We start from the raw sequence: 20,669 nt of genomic DNA, 5'->3' as shown, positions 1-20,669 counted from the left end.
ATTTGCCTAAAACAAACCCACAATTTCCTTGTACGGCCCCTGTTATCCTAATGACATAGAAGTGGAAGATCTGGAGCTTACTTTAAGTGTTCACGGCACCTACTGTCCAGAAATGATCTTTTGCACGCACCAACAATTTCTTACTGGCTCAGAGTTTAAGAATAAAATCCTAGGAAATATTTCTGCTTTCACATCAAATTCCACCAGGTTTCAGAGCCCTGGATTGGAGAAGATGATGCTAAGATGAAGAGGAAGTAGTTTTTAATGTTTTTTACCTTTCAAAGCCAAGTTTCTGATACGTGGAAGTAGTTGACAAATGATATGGACACCATGCTTACTTTACACTCATTGATTGAAATCCATCATTTACCTGCCACCACGGGAGACTTCCGTTCATCCAGGAGCTGGATGGAGGTACTTGCTGTCACCACATTGCTTTTGTTAACTGTTCCTGTAAGAAGAAACAAAACAAAACACGATGACGAAAATGAAGACAGTCATAGAGTTTATGTTAAGAGAGTGATGGTATTGGTTTGCAGTCACCAGTTTTGCAGACTGCTGGGGCTTGCTTCCCAGAACTCGTAGCTGGGCAGCCCTGTGAGGCGATAGGTGCTGGGTGGGCGGTCCTCTCAGCTGAAGGAATCACTGCACCGAGTTATGACCACCCCCAATGGGGAATGTCCAGCCGCTTCACATCAAAATTATTAACTACCATGGAGGGACCACATTTTTAAAAATTTGTGGTTACTAATATAAGTGTTTACTCGTGTCAGTTTTCATATTTATATTGCCTTTCTAAATATAGCCATGGAGAGCTGCTTGAGATAAAGTTTTGAAATTATTTTACAGTGAGTTGAGAACTCTAGCTCTGATCTGTTGGTTAAAACTTTACTGATCTATAAAATTCTAATTTCAAGAATGGTTTTTCTGAACAAAACCATTCTAAACAGGGATAGAGCTGGAATGCAATCCTTACCTCAAACTCTTATTAATGTGATAACAATATGGTATTAGTATAAAGAGATTTTTAATTACTAACAATGTTTCTAATACTCATGAATTAAAAGACGCTGAGCACAAATTCCTAATGCCCGTAGTTAATAATTGTTAGTCCAGTGCCTACCTTTTAAAAGGTTCAATGAATGTGAGCTGAATGGAATCCAATTGAATTTAGAATCAGGGAGAAGGCAGATCTGAATGTGAATACACTTATGACCAAAGCAATTAAGAATTTTCTGGCCCGAGTCTAAGTTGTAATAAAAACCAGCTTCTTTTCCAGTGCGTACAGGTATTCAACACACAGGAGAAAAAAACGAGGGAGAGCTCCACCACAACACCTGCATGTGGTGATTTTTAACATTTTCTCCAAATCTAAAGGGGCCACGAAATCTCCTAAGATATTATGTCATCCATAACTTTACCATGAACAAGGTAAATTCCTTTTTTATTATGCGATTTTATTGAAAGTTCAGTGAAAACCCCACCTGCCAAAAACCAATTAGACAACAGCCAGCCTTAATTAATCAGAATTTTTTTCCAGACATAATTCTTTGTAGGAAAAATGGTGAATAATAACAAAGCAAACTGACACGAGGAGCCATCACGCACGTGCGCGCGCGCGCACACACACACACACACACACACACACACACAGAGCACTTCTGGGAGATGCTCTCATTGCCCATAGCTCCTCCTCTCTGTCCAGTATTGGGAAAAAGCCCTTCTGGATAACCTGATGGCTCCTGTCCAGATCTAGCAAGCTAAGTTCTATTTTTTTCTTTAGAAGACTACGAAAAAGAAAGTATCATGAGACTGCACGATAAAAGAAGACATTATTATTGATAGGTTTGCAGCAGAATTAGAAAGTCCACTGTCTCTTAGTTGATATTTTCAGCAATGAAATGTGATACAGATAAACATATAAAGAAAGAGCCTTAGTACCTGGAAATTTATATTTGAGAACACGTGTATGTGCATGGCCGAGGGTAAACATAGGCCTGTCACCACAGGAGCACAGACTCCAAGAATCTTGGTCCTTAAAGGAACCTAACTGATAATCCCCTCTAAAACCCCACCTAGGGAGGGAATTTCTACAATAACACTTGGCCTTTCCTTGAATATCTTCATTAATGAGGGACCCTCTTCCTAATGAGTCCATTTAAATAATTATTAGACAACTCTTGCCAACATCTCTTCCACAGATTTTGAAAGCCTTATTTCTAAAGATGTTTTCATTCATGGAAATGAGCAAGTGCCAAAACTCTGGGAGGGGCTATGACACTAAGCGCTAGAGAGTCTCCATTAGGGTTGACTTGGGAATGCTTGCAAGAGATTAATACAAAAGGCCCTAATATAAAACATAAGTATATATTGAACTGTCCAGAGCAATCCAAGTTTATAGAACTATGTCTTATTCATCTCTGAAGTTTCTACAAGGCACGGTACAGAGCCTTACACAGACTGAGCACCAAAAATATCAGATGCATGAAACAAGAAAAAGCCGAGGACAATTGAAAAGATTTTCCAGTTTGTCTTGCTTCTAAAACTGGTTGAAATAAGGTAACGTTCCGTTCTTTTTTGGAGGGAGGTAATCTTAGTTTTTTTTACAATATCGTAAAACCTTAAGACTGGAAGAATCATTGGCTATGTGCCTCACATTGGTCACCACAGCTCCCTGTCAGGAGAGCACGAGGCTATACAAAATCTTAGTCCTTACTCTTGCATGTTGATTTAAATCAGTTCTGATGGAGAACTGTGGGCCTCCAGAGTGATCTGACTTGCTGAAGGTTCTGGCAATGGATGTTATGGCTGTATGAATTTTCTCTAAGTAGGGCCATGATCACATTTTAGATTAAAAAAAAATCTATTAAGAAGTTTGTATTCAAATTCCACATGGTACAAAATAACAGTCCTGCTTCCTGACGTGCTTTTTACACAATCTGGTTAAGTTAAAGCTTCCTTTTATTTGGAGCAGCAACACTTATGGAACTGGTCACTGGTTCAGAGCTAGGCCAATATTCAACACTGGCTCTCAAGACTGAATTTGGCTCCCTTAGCATCCAGCCTGCTCCCTCATACTCTGCACGCAATGCCCAGGCCAGCAGGACCAAAGGGACACAGCCAGCCTCCAACAAGGGCACCCACCTGTGCTGAATGGGATCGAATAGACAAAGCTCCCTGGAATCTGCTCAGCGGCTCTTCGGTACCAGAGAGGGAAATGGTCTGCATTAAAGATGTTCTCCTTGTCTCCAGCTTTCAGGAAGTCCCTTGAAATAGAAAAGAATAAGAAGAGCATGGCACCACTCAGCAAGGAAAAGCCAGACACGAGTGCATGCCAGCAGCTTTTGTTGGGTAAAAATAATGTTGGCTTTTAGAACCCCAACCTGCTTTTCTCAGTACAGAGAGGACCTGTGTAACATTGTATACCCCAGATTACTCAGAAATATCTTGTAGAGTCCTGGCAGTCAGACTCCAGTGGGTGAAATGATTTTTCCTAGTATACCTAGTGAACTAATAGTCTTAGCATCTGAAGCAAGCCAACAAAGCCTCCAGAAATCACACCAGAAGACCAAAGGGAGTCAGAAAGCTTTGTCTTGCCTTAAAATCCAGACACACAGATACATATCCTTGAGAGGATCAACATCTTAGGTAGATCTCTCTCCTCTTATAAAAAGGGTAAAGGAGGTAAAAATGGGTCCACATGGGGATCTTTGCTTCTTTCCCCCCCTCCCTACCCTCCAGCCAAACAGGACTGTTCTTACTTCTGGATACTAGGGACTGTTGTGGTGTTGGGTGAGACAGGTCTAGGTTTTAGGCAGAGCTGAATGATCTTGGGTGAGTTACTTGGGTTAGTTACTGAGTCTCCGAGCCCCATTTGTTCATCTACAAAGTGGGAATAATAATATTACACTTACCACGATACTATCAGAATAACATAACACCATGTGTGAAGGGGCTAAGTAAACTGAAAGTGGCTCACACAAATATATGGGATTCTTAAAGCCCAAGAGTTTTTTCATTCTCTATGCTTTAAATGGAAGCTGTGAAGTGATAATTTCTTAGACTTAGGACTGTCTTAGGACTGACTTAGGACTTAGGAGGAGAGCAGTAACCATACGGCAGAGGCTGACATCACAGGTTGCTATATGTGTGTTACTACACGTGCTCCAAAAGGCCACACTGAAAGCACAGGATATATTGATATTGGGGATGGTGGCAGGTTACAGAAGCCATGAACTATAATGGATCTAATTCCAAAAGCATGTGGTGGGGACAGGAGATAGAACCTCAGTGTAGGAGCCTGATGATAGTATAGCTCTAGGATGGGAACTTTCTATTACCCAGACCTATCACCAATACTTTGAACTCTTCCTTGTATGCTCTCTTTAAAAAAAAACATAGAAATTCTAAAACCTTTCTAGACCTGGCTAATAGAGCGCATCCAAATAGTTGGGTATCAACAAATATCATTTGATTGGAGTGGGTAGGCAGGTATAAGACACTAAGACAATGGAAGTCAAGGTGCCTCTACATGAATCAATGATAGGATTTTCCTGAAGACAAGAATTGTTTCACCCAACCAGATAACCAATGAGTATTCACTTTGAGTCACAATAATGTCACAAAGAATTCATAGTTGTAGATACTTCTAGCTTCCCAAAGCAGTTTCACATCCGAAGGTTTTCTGATCCTCACAGTAAACCAGGGAGATCATTAACCCATTTTTCAGATGTATCAAGTGAGGTGAACCAGGTACACATCCCAGCAGTCCTGAGTGTGGTCCTGCCACATTTCAAATCCAACACAATCACCTGTATATAAGACTAGCAAGGTGCTATGTTTTGTTGCTGTTAGTACTTTTCTTGTTTATTTGTCTTAATCTCAAAACATACAACAGTTTTTTGCTCTGAGCACTAGAAAGTCTATTCCTGTGTCTCCCTTTGCCACTCTGGGTCCTAAAAGGAGAAGGCAATGTGTATCCCAACACTTCTAGTCCTTCCTAAGAACTTGCATTCTGTAAAGTAATTGTTTGGGGGTACAGGGGTAAAGAGGAGTTGAAAAGAATCAAGTCACAACTATAGTCAACTTCATAAATGACAAATTTGAGAAGTTGAGGAAGAAAGAGTCCTCAGATGGGCATTAAAAGCCAGTTCACAAAGCATCCAAAAATCTATGGATCTGCCACTTACCAGACCTGGTCTTAAAAGATCATATGGTGGGTGTCCGGGCCTCATCTAAGAGACACAAGAGCACAGCTAAGCTGGGCTTAATGGGACAGGAGTGTTTCCTCATTGGGCTCCTGATGGGCCAACCCCTCTCAAATTGGTGGCCACCCTGTGCCTTGGTTATCCCCACCTCCCCCCTCTCAGGGACCCTGAAGGTCAGGATTTGTGAAGTTCCATGGTAACCTCTGGAATCACAAACACACACTTTGCAAACTCTCTGAATCTTAGGCTCCATTCATCCCTGGCCTAATAATGTCTCTTACTTCAGAGAAAAGAAATTGAGAAAACATATTAATGGGCTCAGGAAAGACTTCCCAGGCTCACACCAACTCTGGTCAAATACCAATTTGAAGAATTAAGACCCTGTGGCTCTCTGAAGACAGACACAGGGGCCAAGCAGTGGTTTAAAAGGGCACCTGGGGCTTCCCTGGTGGCGCAGTGGTTGAGAGTCCGCCTGCCGATGCAGGGGACACAGGTTCGTGTCCCGGTCCGGGAAGATCCCACATGCCGCGGAGTGGCTGGGTCCGTGAGCCATGGCCGCTGAGCCTGCGCGTCCGGAGCCTGTGCTCCGCAACGGGAGAGGCCACAACAGTGAGGCCCGCGTACCACACACACACAAAAATAATAAATAAATAAAAGGGCATCTGAGGGCTTCCCTGGTGGTGCAGTGGTTAAGAGTCCACCTGCCAATGCAGGGGACATGGGCTCAAGCCCTAGTCCAGGAGGATCCCACGTGCCGTGGAGCAACTAAGCCCATGCGCCACAACTACTGAGCCTGCGCTCTAGAGCCCGCGAGCCACAGCTACTGAGCCCATGTGCCACAATTACTGAAGCCCGTGCACCTAGAGCCTGTGCTCCGCAACAAGAGAAGCCACTGCAATAAGCCCGCACACTGCAATGAAGAGTAGCCCCCGCTCGCCGCAACTAGAGAAAAGCCCGCATGCAGCAACAAAGACCCAACGCAGCCAAAAATAAATAAAATAAAATTAATTAATTAATTAATTATTTTAAAAGGCATCTGGGTACTGAACTTGGTGACACTCTGCCCACTGTCCATCTGGGTCTCTTTAGAAGAACAAGGAAACACTGTCAAACCCGAGAGCCACCAGAATGCCTGCTCCCGAGTGTGGGGCTCTACAGGCCCTCAGTCTCCGAGCTGAGGCACAGAGATTTACTAAAACATATACAAACAAATAAACACCAGACTTGAAACACTGCTTCTCGGGACAGGCAGGAATTCCTCAGCAGAGCTGCGGGACAGCTGAATGCCCTCCAGTCATTTGTCAGGAGGTGAGTGAGTCCTCCCACTGGCTGTTCCCCTACCAGCCACACCATCTCCGGAGTTGAGCGAAATGACTCACCAGGGCGGGAGAGGACTCCAGGACAGTGGACAGAAGCCAACAAGCGTGAAAAACACAGAGTCGTGGAAGGGCCAACAATGGGCAGGTGAAGACATACACTGCGGCGCCCGAGGTAGAACGGAGAGGAAAAATGTCAACAGGCCTGGGGTGGCCTGAATTTTGTTTCTACTGCTGGTGGAATCAATAAATGGTATAAGCTTCCCTTTCACTGTCCCACTTCAGGAGCTCCCTACTTACTGATTGGTGAGCTGCTCGGCCCCAACAAACAGGTTGATTCTCGAGAGGCCTGTGCGAGTGCCGAGGAAGGCCACCTCCACACCCTTGTCAGAATTCCTGAAACAGAGCAGAAGGAATCAGGGGGATTCTGCCAGACAGTAAGCAGATAATGGCTTCTGCATTTTAAGACTCATGGAATGTTTTATGAAATAACAGTCTTGAAGCCTGAAATTTTGGAAGAAATTATAGAAACATATGCACACATGCACACACAGGATGCAAACTCTTATTCCTTACAAAAGTTTTCGTGGTAATTCCTGCCAGAAAAACTAAGAAGTCCACGACCAAAGAAGCAGCAGGAGGAAATAAATGCATCCCGAATGCTAAATAAACACACCTTTATCTCAAGGTTCTGGGTGCAAGTTCAGAAAGAGCAGGCCAACTTTGAGGAGAGGAAGAAAAGCCTTAGAGCTAGCTGTTTCATCTGATGCTACCAAGCCTATTCTTGGTTCTGAGACCATTAGTGGAATCTGCCATTAGCGAAAAGAAGCAACTGAGTCACTGACTCAAGTCTGTAGTATCCCACAGCCTGGAAATGTTTAGGACTTGAATTCTACACCATTTTGGGGGCACCAACTGGTAACTTCTACTAAAGAATAGGCCTTATCCTCACCACCAACCCCAGAGGGATGAGTAAAGAAATGACTTCTGTAAATAGCCCTACAGGACGCCACACATAGGAACTCTAAGGACAGCCTTAGCAAAGAAGACTCATTTGAAAATTCAGCAAAGATTTTTTTTTCAACATTCAAGGCAAATTTTATATGTTTGAACATGTTCTTCAGGGTTTTCTCAGTGGATACTTCTTCAGAAAAAGAGCAAATGGTCTTTCTCCACAAATACATAATTTTATTCTACAAAAAAATATGAAGAGAATACTGATTCCTGAGTTTGCTTCCCACCCTAGATGCTAGTAGCAATTTGATTCCAAGCTTTATCCAAGTCATCTTCAGTATAAGATAATTTAGTTACTTGATCTCTGATGGTTGTCAAAGTGGTCAATACTACCTTTAAGTATTTAAGGGATGAATAAAAACAAACATTATGCATTTGTTTCTGCTCGTAGCCTACAGCAAATTGTAAAGTCGGGCTGCCCAATCAGTTACAGATGTGGACTACAATGCAAGCTACCATTTTGGAAATCTTTAGCATCTGTTAGGGGTGAATCAGCAATCTTTCCACAGGATTTTGAGTTTCATGAGAACCTAAAAGAAACATTTCCACTAGAGAATGCAATCACAGGAAAGGCTTTGACTCTTTCCAAACCTCCCAGGGAATAAGATCCATGCAGGTAAGCAGTCCAAGGATACCCCCAAATATAATGAGAGTGGTTATATCTTTGGGAGTCCAGACTCATGTATTAAACTACCTACCTTACATCTATGCTTAGGAGTCATTTTAACTACAAAATGTCTAGAAAAGAATTCTGGCCATGTCCAGTCCCAAACCCGCTCTTCCTTCACTGTCTCCTGTCCTAGGAAATGGCACCACTATCTACCCAGATATTGATGTCATTAACCTGAGAATGATCCTTGACAGCTCAGCCTCCCTACCCTCACAGCGTGAACCCACCACCAAGTCCTGGGGGTCTTACTTCCAAAGCATGCCACAAGTAAATCCCTTGTCTCTGTGCCCACTGCCACTGCCTTGGTCCAAGTGGCAAATCCCTTGAACTGCTGTAGGAGCCTTTACTATTTTTCTTACCCCCATTACATTCTATTATCCACATAGCAGTAGAAGGGTCTTTTTTAAAAATGCAAATCCGATCATCTCCTTCTTAAAATCTTAAAATGTCGTTCTTAAAATTCTTCAATGATTTTCCAATATTCTGAGTATAAAATCCAAAATCCTTAATCTGATTCCCAAGGTCCTGAACCACCAGGCCCTACTGTACCCTTGTCTCCTAACATCTTCCAGCCTATGCTCTACATATCAGTTCTGTTGGCCTTCTTTAAATTCCTCAACCATGTCAAATACTGTCTCACCTCAGGGCCTTTGCACATACTGTTCCAATTCCCTGGAATGCTCCCAGGGAACCCTTGAACTAGTTCCTGCTCAGAAAAGCCTTTCCTGTCTTCTATCTCCACTCTAAGTCTTGTTACTGCCTACATGTCTAATTTTCCTTCATAGTTATCACAATTCTTAATCATATAGCACACTATATATCACAGGTACCATGATGGTGAGGACTGTGTTTGATTGAGTTACCTCGATTTCACCAATACCTAGCCCAGTGCCTGGAACATAACAGACGTGCAGTCAATATTTGATGAATGAGTGAATGAAAATGAGAACAGAATGAATAATAGACCTGATATAGGAAAATATACAAAACAAGATAAAAAAAGGAAAGGAGCTAATAAAGAATAAAAAAGGAGAGAGAACTGAATAATGTATGACATGAAGGTATAAGGAAAAAGGAATAATTGTCTCTCTTATTTTTAATTGTTAACAGCCTACTTAAAATAGTAAAATACTAGTATTAATATTAAAAATAAGCTGCTGAAGCAGTTCTCACCCTCGTCTTTGACAACAACTACCATTGCCTGCCCTCCTCCCCCTACATCCTCCACTTCAGAAATAAAACTGCAGGGTTATATCTGACACCCTAATGAAATAGAGCTCTCACTTCCCTGTCCTCCTCACAACCTAGCCTGGCCCAGATCCCAAGTTCCCTCTAGACAGTGAAGGTGAGGGAGCCATGGCAGGGCAGGAAGCAAAATGCTCCTTCCGCCTCCCTCTCTCTCGGAAGTGTCACCCTACCTCAGCATACCAAATTTCATGTAATGTTAAAACTCAAACAAATTATATGTCAAACCCAGGAGCTTGCCATCCAAGCCAGAGCCGCTAATCTGCTCTAGCTCTTGTGGTTTGGAGCTTTGGGGAAAATTAAAGAACTTTAACACCAGCCTCCTAAAACAGTTTAGTTCTTTAAACCATAACCATATTTCGGACGGCTTGTGGGGAAATGGCCATGAAAGGGGGACACGTGCAACCACTTACTCAGATTTGTTGAGGGCAAGGCTGGTCCAATAGGCTTCAATGGGAGCACTCACCACAGCATCAAAAAGGACTTCTTGTATCAATTCTTTATCACCTGTTGGGAGGGATAGACTTGAGAAGATGGCTTTGGCTAGACCCCAAATTGTAGCATGAGAAGTGCACACTGGGCTCATTTTACAGTATTTACAGGCTACTTTCTCCTATGGTGTGTTCCTGCGTTAACCTCCCACCAGCTGAAAATATGAAACAGTTGACACCTGATATGCCACAACACAAGGGCCCCCAAAGCATTTGGATGAGATGATAGTAAATTGAGAGTCGTGGGTGTCTCACGCTTCAGTTTTCTACTTTCCCTCCCCATCTATTAGTTCATGCCATAGACCAGCACGCCAGCTCTGGGATTCGGAGATCAGAAGGCAGCACTCCTCAGTTTGCTCTTTTCATCCCCATTTCTGTCCTCTATCAAAATTTGCAATTCTTCAGGGCCCTGATCTTGGTTGTAAGGGAAAGGGGTGTGATAGCTTAAGAACGTCTGGGACTCTTATTTTGTCATTCCTTCCATCTAAGATTTTTTTTTTTCATTTTAAAGTAGGACATCTGTCCTTATCCAAACGAATTCTTGATAGAGCTCTGTGGAAGAGGCCAAGGAATCAGGAGGATATCATGAATCTAGCAGAGGCATCCCAGAGCCCTACAGCTTTATCACCTAGCAGGCCAGTCATCACCTTAGCTGGTGGCCAAGAAGACAGTGCAGTTTTGTTATAAAAGCAAAAACTGGAAATAACTCACCATCAAAAAGACAATGAATAAATTGAGATAATATATAAATTTAAAATGAATAATATATAATTATATATATATATATAAATCTTAATATACAAAGTAATGAAAATAATGGCACATACTATATATGGATATACATCCAAATATTAGCTACTGGAACTAATTTATCCTTGTTCAGGGACTGTTCTTGCACTTGGTGAGCATCAGGCCTGCTGCTGCTCTCTCTCTGCCCCCCTTTCCCTGCCCCCGTCACCAGCTACTGGCCATTTCTGACTCACTGAGCTCCCTCAGAGGGCACTCTGTAGGAGGAGGGGCAGCAGAATATACAGCAGCAGAGGGGCAGCAGAATATACATGTTGCAAAAAGCAACATGTCACAGTGGCAATCCCACACCGGACAGAACCAGGAGGCCTAGATTATGGCCTTGGATGAGACAAATCCTATTTCCAGCCCTTGCTTCTCTTTGTAAAATAAAAAAGCAGATATTGACAGTCCCCTCCCAGTTGAAACATTTTCATGTTACTCAGGCGCTTGACTAAATGGTTTGGTAAGGGGAAAAATCCAATGTGAAGGGTTAAACTGGGATTGGGGATTCTGCATGACTCTTGGTAACCCACATTCCTTTTCCTGTTCCTACAGGAAGCAGATATTTGGCTGGATTTAATGTGACTGATCATCTCGGCCAAAGCAAAGCTTCCCATGAAAACTGAGGGGAAATATGGTCTTGAGTTCACGCACACACACACACACACACCCACCGTCCAACCACCATAGGCACACACACATGCATTTGGAAGCACACTCACATTGGAGCAGAGGTTCTTTGCCTTTGAGGTAGAGCTTAATAGCTTCTAGTTGAGATAGATGACGGTGCTCTGGGTGTAGGTCAGTGTTGCAGTAGGACCTAGGAATGTGACATGGCCCAAAACAAGAACATGTACATATTTATGGCATCACTTTCCTTTGCTTTTGAACCAGGAGAACTGGGCAAGGGAATACAGACAACTTGAAATCAAAGAGGATAATAAACACCAATGCCAAGGAAGAATCATTCCATTCTTACCATTCGTCTGCCAAGGACACATCAGGGTGTTCTAAGTCATGCAGGCCTGGAGGTCAAGGAGAAGGGCATCATGAGTAAGTACCATCTGTGTGGGGCACTGACCACCCCCCTCATGCTCTCCTGTGCTTCAAATGTTCTAGGGCAAGGCCATGGGGGGTGAGGGTTAAGGGTAGACATCAACACCAAAGATATCTGCCTGAGAAAAGGGACTTTGCACATAGGAAACAAGTTCTGTTCCCAGGCAGAACCTTCCCCCCACGTCCACCTCACTCAGCCACCACTGCAACTTTCCCTGGCAGTCTCCCAGGAAAGCCTTAACTCCCTGAAGATAAATGATGCACCAGTGAGTCCTGGGAGAGAAGCTTAGCAAGATGGTGGAGACACCAACTTTGGAGGCCCGTACAGTACAGCCTGAGTTGGGAAATTGGGTGGGCCACTAAACTGCTGTGTGATGTTAGCAGGTTGATTTACTCTTTCTTCACGTGCAAAACAGTAATAATAATAGTCCCTAACTGACAGGTGGTTGTGAGGGTGAAATTATAGGTTGAATGATATGAGATTGCCAATACTCAACTGTTTTTGACCAGCAAAAATTGCTAGTTGATACAGGATGCTAAGTTAAAATGAATCATCAGTCTGGAGAGGTAGCTAGAAGAACTGAGGCCTGCAGGGAATTGGGGAGTTTTTATATATAAAATACCCGAGACACCCTAACTCTGTGAAATCACTCTTTTTCCTTGTGTCTTTATGTGACTTCATTTTGATGGGTCATGAGCAGACAAACACTTCTGAGTGACAACCTCAGGAACTCCAATTTTTGAGAATGTCAGTTTCCCAAGTGACCAACAGTATCTTACTGCACTCAGGATTCCAGTTTCCTCCTCAAATACAAATGTACAAAATAAATAGCAAAACACTAGAACTATCATCACACACTCCTGTTTGATTTTATAGGAAGTAGGCAATGAATTATATAGAATATCATACTATATGACCCAAGTGGCCATATCCTGGCTCCAACACCTTCTGGTTGAATGATGTTGGGAATGTCGCTTCAACTCTTTGACTTATAGTCAGAAGATGTGGGTAATAGTGCCTAACTCACAGACTGCATGAGAGGGTTGAACGGAATAGTGATTAGTCCCTAGGACAATCTATGCATCCATCCATCCTTTCTTCCCTTTCTTCTTCCCTCCACTCCTCCCTCCCTCCCTCCCGTTCTTCCTTCCATATATTTACTGAGCATCCACTATGTGCCAGGTACTATTCTAGGTCCTGAGAACATAGCAGTGACCAATACAAAAATCACTGCTGCTCTCATGGTATTTACTTTCTAGCATCAGAAAAGAGATAAGTAAATAAAGTTAAAATACATAGCCTATCAGTAGTGAGGGCTATGAAGTTAAGAGAGAGAATGAAGCAAGGAGATGGGGTACTAAGAGATGGGGGGGGATGAGGGAAAGAGTTTCACTGTTAACAGTGGGAGTCAGATGCTTCACTGAGACAGTGACTTTAAGCAAAGACCTGGAGGAGGTGAGGAGAGAACCACGTAGTAACTGAGGTGCTCGCAGCAGAAGAAACCACAGCTGCAGAGGCCCTGAGCTAGGATCTCACCTTCCTGGAATACTGGGTTAATGATATCAATTCTACATATAATATATTTCTAGTTTCTGTTCTCATCAACCTTCATCTGCAAAGTCCTCTCTGCCTATACTTCATAGGACCTATCAATGAGACCCTGAAGGGAAGATCTTTTTGATTGCTTCCTCTCTGAGTTCCTAGGCCACCAAGGAAATATGATTGTTCTCTAACCCTCTCACCTCTGATTTTGATCCTCCTGACAAAATCACACCTACTGTTTGATTGATAATGCTGACAATAATGACATAAGCTCTAATTTATTGAACAAGTACTGTGTACTACATATACATAAAGATAAAGTGTCAAGGAGATTCAGAAGAGAAACGACTTCAGCAGGTAGAACTACAGCCCATACCTTTAACCTCAGTAGCAACTCCTTACATTGTGAGCAAAATCAGCCTGTTCGCCACCTTGGTAATACCTGCCATTGTCAAGGCAGGTTGAAAATTCCTACATTCTATGGGAGATCATTCTTTACGGGACAACCTTCAGAAGCGGTCGCCATCCCCAAGAAACTCCTGCCCTCTTTAAGAACAGAGCAGAATGGTAATCAAGCCGTGGCCTTTATGGATGACAAGCCCCTCTACTAGTTAGCCCAGGGCAAGCAGTTTTCTCAGGCTCTGTAACTCAGCAAAGCTGGCAGGATTGGAAGCCCTCTTATTTACAGAGGACCAACAGAGAGAGGAAGATCTGACCTCATTTGTGTGGATAACCAGACACTCTTCCCCTTGCCTAGGATTCAAACTAATTTCTTGCAGGATGGTTGCAGTTGGCTCTAAAATTCTCTCTGTGTGAGCTCTTAGCCTAACAGAAGATGATAGTGACTAAAGAAATGAAGAAGTGATCCAAAAAACAATGCAAAACAACTGTGTGTGTGTGTGTGTGTGTGTGTGTGTGTGTGTGAGAGAGAGAGAGAGAGAGAGAGAGAGAGAGAGAGAGAGAGAGGGAAGATGGAGGGTCAGGTCCATTGACTAAGGGAATGAACACAAGAGAGGCAAATAATCCATTAACAATCTCTCCTTTTACTGTTCTGATCAGGAGCTATTTCCTCATCTTGACCTCAGATGGCTTAGATGTGAATTTTCTGTCTTCACGAGCAGTGACATCCACAGAGCCACACGTGGCTCATGGAGCCAGAAAATTAAAGAAGTTAAAAAAAAAAAAAAAGATCCCTGAGAATACATCCTGTTGAGTATCTTGCCCAAATCACAAAGTTGCCTGTTTTTCCTTGCCTGTCTCTAGGAAGAGGGAGCACATGATTGAATATCTCTGCAGTGGGCATACTCTGGGTTCTGCCCTGGTCAAGATGATCTCTTCACTCTCCTTCCTGTTCCTTAAGATCTCACAATCAGTTGGGAGACAAAACCCAAAACCCATGAAACAATGCAGGGACACTCAGGAGTAGACCAGAAGGCCATCTATGAAACCTGGCATCTCAGGGACTTCCAATCTCCTTCTTCATTCTCCACTGCATCATCGGAGTGAGCCACAAGGTGGTCTAGCTTCTGGAAGTTCACCAAACTCATTTGTAACCAGCTTTAACCCATTAAAACCCAGCTTGTAACTGACCTTCCCACTCTTGGCCACACTCCCTGAGGATACCCACAAAGAGCACTGGTCTGGTCCAACTCCTTCTCTGTCAAGATGCAAAACAGAACACCTAGGTTGGGCAAGTGACTTACTCAAGGCCACTCTGGGAGTGAAGCCTTTCAGAGGCCAGACCCACTCCTCCCTGTGAGCTGGTGATACTGGGAAAGATAACTTCTCTGAGCTACTAGCTTGTTGGGAGATGAAAAGGACAGTATGGGGGTGAGAGCAGTTTTCAAGTTTAAAGGGCTGTAACAACAGCTACCATTTACTGGGAGTTTCCAGTGCACTGGTGCTTTACGAAGACAAGAAGAGGGACGTCCCTGGCAGTCCAGTGGTTAAGACTCCACGCTTCCACTGCAGGGGGTGCGGGTTGCTGACTTACTAAATCATTTGAATGATCACATTTCCCTTGGACCCAAGCTGCCTTGAAACACAAGTGAAATTTGTGGCTCAACTATGTAGAAGACTTAAGGCTCGCACAGCTTTCTTTTCTTTTTCTTTTCCTGGGCTTGAGTTTTTATACTAATTCGTATTTTTCTTGGTACTAATTTTTATGTATGAGAAGAATACAGTTGGTGGATGGATGATTCTTATGAGTTGCCTCAACAGCTTTGTGGATGAAAGCAGAACATAAATGAAATCACGGAAGGCCATCACTAGTTGGGAGTCCCACCATTCTGAATCAGTCTCGGAGAGCAAGGTAACAGCAGGTGGGTAAATGGTTGAGTCACATGTCCAGGGATTGGAATAAGGGTTGGATAGATGAGCAAATTCTTCAGCTAACCCAACAGCTGGCTTCAGGGCTTTCTTCCCACACAAAAGCATAAGATGGATGAAGGCAGCATCTTACCTTCTTCAATGGTTACATTCCCTCGGAAGAAATATTTCCCATGGCCTCTAGAGAGCGCCACACCTAAACTGTGCAGAGAAACAAAGCAGACCTTGAAATCCATGACACTGACTGGAACAGACTTGCAGGTGAACTTTATTTTCCGTTTTCACATTTCCATTTCATGTTCTGTAAACAATGTTTTTCAAGTTTACTTTCAAAACCCCACTGATTATAGTTGGTGTTGGTGTTTCTTAGATTCAATCAGCCGCTTCAGTGTAATTTCTGATTGGAAGGGCAACAGCAATGGGTGGCTCCTGCGTGTGTTTAAAGAGGTGTGGCAGCTCCTACAAGCCCTTCTAGCAAGCCCTTCTTTTGGATGCTCTTGCAAGTGCTACGTGTCCTGCTCTTCACTACCACCTTATGCACCCCTGCCCTACATTCAGCCACACACGGCTCTTTGCAGACTGTAGAGTTTGGGACGAGGGAAAATTAACCCCTTCTCAATGGCAAAAATGAACACTTCTACTGCCACTTGAACGTAGCCACATGACTGTATCGTGGGCTTCTCTGCCCAACCTTCTCCCTTGCCTGATAGATTTTTCACACTCTCACACTCTCAAAGTCTTGATTTAAGCTCCTTCCTTCATTGCCTAAAGTCAGAGAGTATGTTTTGATAACACAGTCTCTTCATTTGGTAAACCCACTTAGCAGTCATGTGTTCCATCAACTGCTCTGGCTCCAAATGGAATCCACCCATGATCCCTGGCCGTATACAACAACAACGCCACATTTTTTTTTTTAAAGATTAATCTAAGTTAGTAAATTCTTTCTCTCTTTAGCTCTGCAAGGCACCAGTTCAGGAACACAAAGAAGCCCTACCAAAATAACTTTTTACAAAAAGTGTTATCACACTAAGTTAATAGCAGGAAACTTTAGAATGCCACATACACTTCTGAAAGCAGGCAAGGGGGCAAATGCATTTTTCAGGATTGTTACAAAGAGAAATAACAGGATTCAAAGGCAGACAAGCACAGAACAGTTCAGAGAAATTAAAACGGAAGCACAACATGTAGGGATGAATATGCTACCTCCAAGTGTGAAGGATCATGGAAATAAAAGGCAGCAAGTTAGATGGTTAAGGACCCTGGTAACCCTCTGAATTTATCTATCTGCCCTTAGTTAGAACCCCAGAAGCTTATTTGCTTGATAATGAGATGCAAAGCCATGACAAATTGAGTGAGTTCTCCTAGGTGAGCCTGAACCATCTTCCCCCTTCTGGAAAACAAAAGCAAAAGCAGCCTGGGAAAAGCCCCTTCCTCACTCTTTCCGGCCTTTCGGCAGGGTGTTTGGTTATCTTCAGATGATGAGCTCTGAAAGCGTCAGCAGGTTTTGTACAAACACAACTGATGGGTCTGATGGAATGTCCACGTATTATGGTCAGCTCTACCTGAAAGGAGTACCCTTGATGTCTGTATAATAGTAGTCATTTGTCATCACCAAAACCCGTTTCTAGATTGAAAAAAAAAAGTCGTAGAGAAAAGAAAACATGGTTAGTCTGCTAGGTGAAGTTTTCAGAAATAAATAAAAATAAATGGACACACTATGATCAGGTTAACAGTACTACATGAATCTTGTTTGAGATAAGTAAAGACAAGAGAAAAATGATCTCAGCGAAAGATATTTACTCCAGATAGAACTTTCAAAGCTAATTTTTCACAGTGGTTTGTTTTAAATTAAGCGGCAAGAATGTTTGAGAAAAATGTACCCCTTTGTCCACTGTCTTCTTCACCTCCATGGAAAACTTCCCGGTCTTTCTATTCACCATGGCATTTCTTAACTGAAACAATAGAAGAAAATCGGAGTTAGTTCTTCCCAGGGTTACCATACTGTCTTGGACACCTTCCACCCTCCAGCTTGGGAGCACATTTGGTGGCTTGAGTATGAGAGAGCTGGGCTGTTTCCCCATTGACTCTTGGGGTACTTTTGCAGTAAGTCTGCATACTACACTCAGCCCTCTGAAATGAGGCTTCAGAAGAATAAACACCCAACTGCTCTTGTACAGGGGGAGAGAGGTTAACAACAATAAATAAATGACCATCAACTTCAATTTGGGGTGCTCGTGTAAACCTCTGGGCAACAATGACCAAAAAAGCCTCTGCAATGTTGACAAATCCTGAGAGTCAGAGAACGGACCCCCAGCAAATGCTAAAACACTCAAGCAGCAAGGGGGAAAAAAAAAAAGAAGGGGGACGAGTTGCTTTTTCAAAAAGGGTATTGGTCTGTCATGTAGAAATCATTTTTCAAAACATAATCAAGTTAAAGACATTTTCCTACACAGTAGTTTTTTTGTTTTGTTTTGTTTTTTTAAAAAGCCAACCATTTGGAAGACAGGGATTAAGTTTTTCACAGCATGAATCATCTTCAAACACTCTGAGAAATCTGGGCCAATGAAAGGCCTGGCTGAGGCCGATGGGCAGTGAACAGGGCAACCCTGTATCTGATTTTTGGAGGTCCCATCTGGGAACGGTGAGCCTCCCTCCCTTCCCCCACCCCTGGCTGATCTCTGCTAATTACTTGTGGCCCTTCCGTGAGTTCAGAGAAGGACAGCAGACACAGTGATGAAAGATGTGCCGTCATGGGCACCAATAGGAGACGACGGGAAAGCCATTTAATGAAATAGGAGCAAATGCTGACATGCCACAGCCTGTCAGGAAAGGCTCTTTCCCAGCCCCACGGCTTGTTTTTATTTTCTTATTTTTATTTTTTAATTTTTTCCCCTCTTTTTCTCCTTTGAGGAGCTTGAATAAGATCTGGCTGATAGAGAACTACAGTGCTTGCAAGCAACCTAAATTTGATGTGGGGCTGTCTAGATTTGGGTTCATATTCTCATCTTCTGTGAGAGAGAGTAAGAGCATAATTTTTAGCTGGAGGCATGTATAAAATAAAACATATATTTTACTCTAGATATTTTTTAACAACACATAATGGGCATTTCTGGAAATATTTTCCCATTTTAACTTTTGTGGTTTTGGATGGGGAGAGCTGGTCCTAATTAAGTCTACTTTCTAACTCTTAAGAACGGCTCGATTTATCTTTGACATGGTTTTCATTTTTCCTCTTTCTGGTGCCTGCCTAAAGCCATTTGGGACCTTCCCCTCTCACATTCCCCAGGCAAGTCAGAGATTAGGTAAGCTTCTCCATGCCTCAGTGCCACCCCACCCCCAACTCCCAGTAGCACAGAACAATCAGCATCAGGACCTGGGAGGGTCCGAGGCCAGGGTCACTAATGCTTTCTGGAGGCAGATGCTTAGATGATTAGTCTAGTCTTTCCCTTTTCTTCAGTTATAATGGAAATAGATTACACTTATTGAACATTGAGGCAGGATAGCCCTGGAGTTCAGAAATGGACTCTGGGGCCAGAGGTTTATGATCTTGACCAAATCACTTACCCTCTCTGTGCCTCAGATTCTCTTCCTGCAAAATGGAACTAATGACAGCACAGACTGTCTCATAAAGTTGTAGTGGGAACTAGATGAGCTAATATGCAGAAGAGTGCCTGGTATTCCCTGAGCATTCAACAGATGTTACCTGTCCTGTATCATCATCCTCACCAGCATCATCATCCTCCTCTTCCCTTTTCTTTAATGTCAGACCCCTTTCAATAGCTCAAAATATTAGGTTTCAAACTCCAGTTTGTTTGACACAGATATGACCTCATATCTTTTTTGGAAGTACACAGGGTCTGTGTTATAAATGTGGTCATTAAATTCAACAAGATTCTAGCTGCCAAGAGGAGTAGGATGCTTCTTCCAAGAACTTCTCTGCAGCTGGGCAGACTCATGCTGCTTCTTCCTCAGTGGGCTCTGCTTGTCTGGTCTTTTGCAGATCTTGACCTAAAGTCTGCCCTCTGCTACTTACATGCAAACCTCACTGGTGGACACATGGGCATGTGGGATCTTGTGTAGCCTTCACAGAGATGCTTTGTATAGGTTCCAGAATTCTCTAATCAAGCGAGTGCAAATTCCTAGGAGAGAAATGGTGACTTGGGTTTTCCCAATCAAGCACGTTGGTAGTGAAGGAATTCACATCTGAAATGTACCTTATTTCCAAGGAGACAAGAGACCCAAACAAAAGAGACAACCAAAGGCCAACTGAAGAATAAGAGCAATGAACTTTCTGGAGGTGTGGGAACTCTGAAGGTAGACACTCAGAACTCAGTCCTGGGAATCAGATGAAGGTAAAGAACGTGGCACAGGCTGGGAATCCGATGACAAAGGAAGAAAAGAGCAAGGAAACAGAAAGCATTTGTCAAATTGTTGTTAGTAAAAGGAGATATCAGCTCATGGAAAATTAACTTGGGCACAGGTGATAATGACTAGACACCTGGGGTACAGATGAGCCAAGTAATAAATCTCTTCAAGTAACCTGCAAAGGAGAAGTGCGAGCGCCAGCCTAGTGTTAACTAGCAGAGGGCCTGCTTCCTGGATGCAGGGACTCCCAAGTATGAATGAGCATCAAGCTTGCCTCCCATGTCAATTAAAATGTAAAAGATGAAAGGATGGGGAAGCATGTTGATGACAGGGTTCAAACCTTCTGGGAAAGAAAACAAAAGGATCCTGTGAAGTCAAAATAAAGCAGCTGATAAAGTAAAGAGGAAAGAGAAAGGAAAACAATGGAATGCACCCTTTAAAGTTTCATGATACAGTTTAGCAACTGACATTCATTAATGAGAATGAGGGTTGATGATGCTGAGAATAATACCAATAACAGTTACCACTCAGAGTGCTCACTGTGTCCATGCAACGATGTTGATGGTGACACTTTTCACTACAGTAACACACTTAGTATTCACAACAGCTCTGTGAGGTAGGTACTATTGCCATCATACTCATTTT

The 20,669-nt window shown here is 43.0% G+C and overlaps 1 protein-coding gene across 1 annotated transcript in view; it reads right to left on the bottom strand.

The window, feature by feature from the left end:
- CACNA2D3 (calcium voltage-gated channel auxiliary subunit alpha2delta 3) overlaps positions 1 to 20,669 on the bottom strand; it is a 787,629-nt gene that overhangs the window by 147,221 nt on the left and 619,739 nt on the right. Inside the window, exons 18-26 of the mRNA XM_079935575.1 lie at positions 17,540 to 17,611; positions 17,222 to 17,283; positions 15,793 to 15,860; positions 11,712 to 11,757; positions 11,455 to 11,552; positions 9,866 to 9,959; positions 6,824 to 6,919; positions 3,145 to 3,266; positions 371 to 451 (exon numbers count right to left, since the gene is read on the bottom strand). Of these exons, the coding sequence (XP_079791701.1) occupies positions 371 to 451; positions 3,145 to 3,266; positions 6,824 to 6,919; positions 9,866 to 9,959; positions 11,455 to 11,552; positions 11,712 to 11,757; positions 15,793 to 15,860; positions 17,222 to 17,283; positions 17,540 to 17,611 (739 nt within the window). The remainder of the gene's footprint in view (positions 1 to 370; positions 452 to 3,144; positions 3,267 to 6,823; positions 6,920 to 9,865; positions 9,960 to 11,454; positions 11,553 to 11,711; positions 11,758 to 15,792; positions 15,861 to 17,221; positions 17,284 to 17,539; positions 17,612 to 20,669) is intronic.

Source organism: Stenella coeruleoalba, assembly GCF_951394435.1.
Source record: "Stenella coeruleoalba genome assembly, chromosome: 10".
Lineage (NCBI taxonomy): Eukaryota > Metazoa > Chordata > Mammalia > Artiodactyla > Delphinidae > Stenella > Stenella coeruleoalba.
The sequence above is the reverse complement of the archived record's forward strand: the minus strand, read 5'-3'. Positions and strand labels throughout refer to the sequence as shown.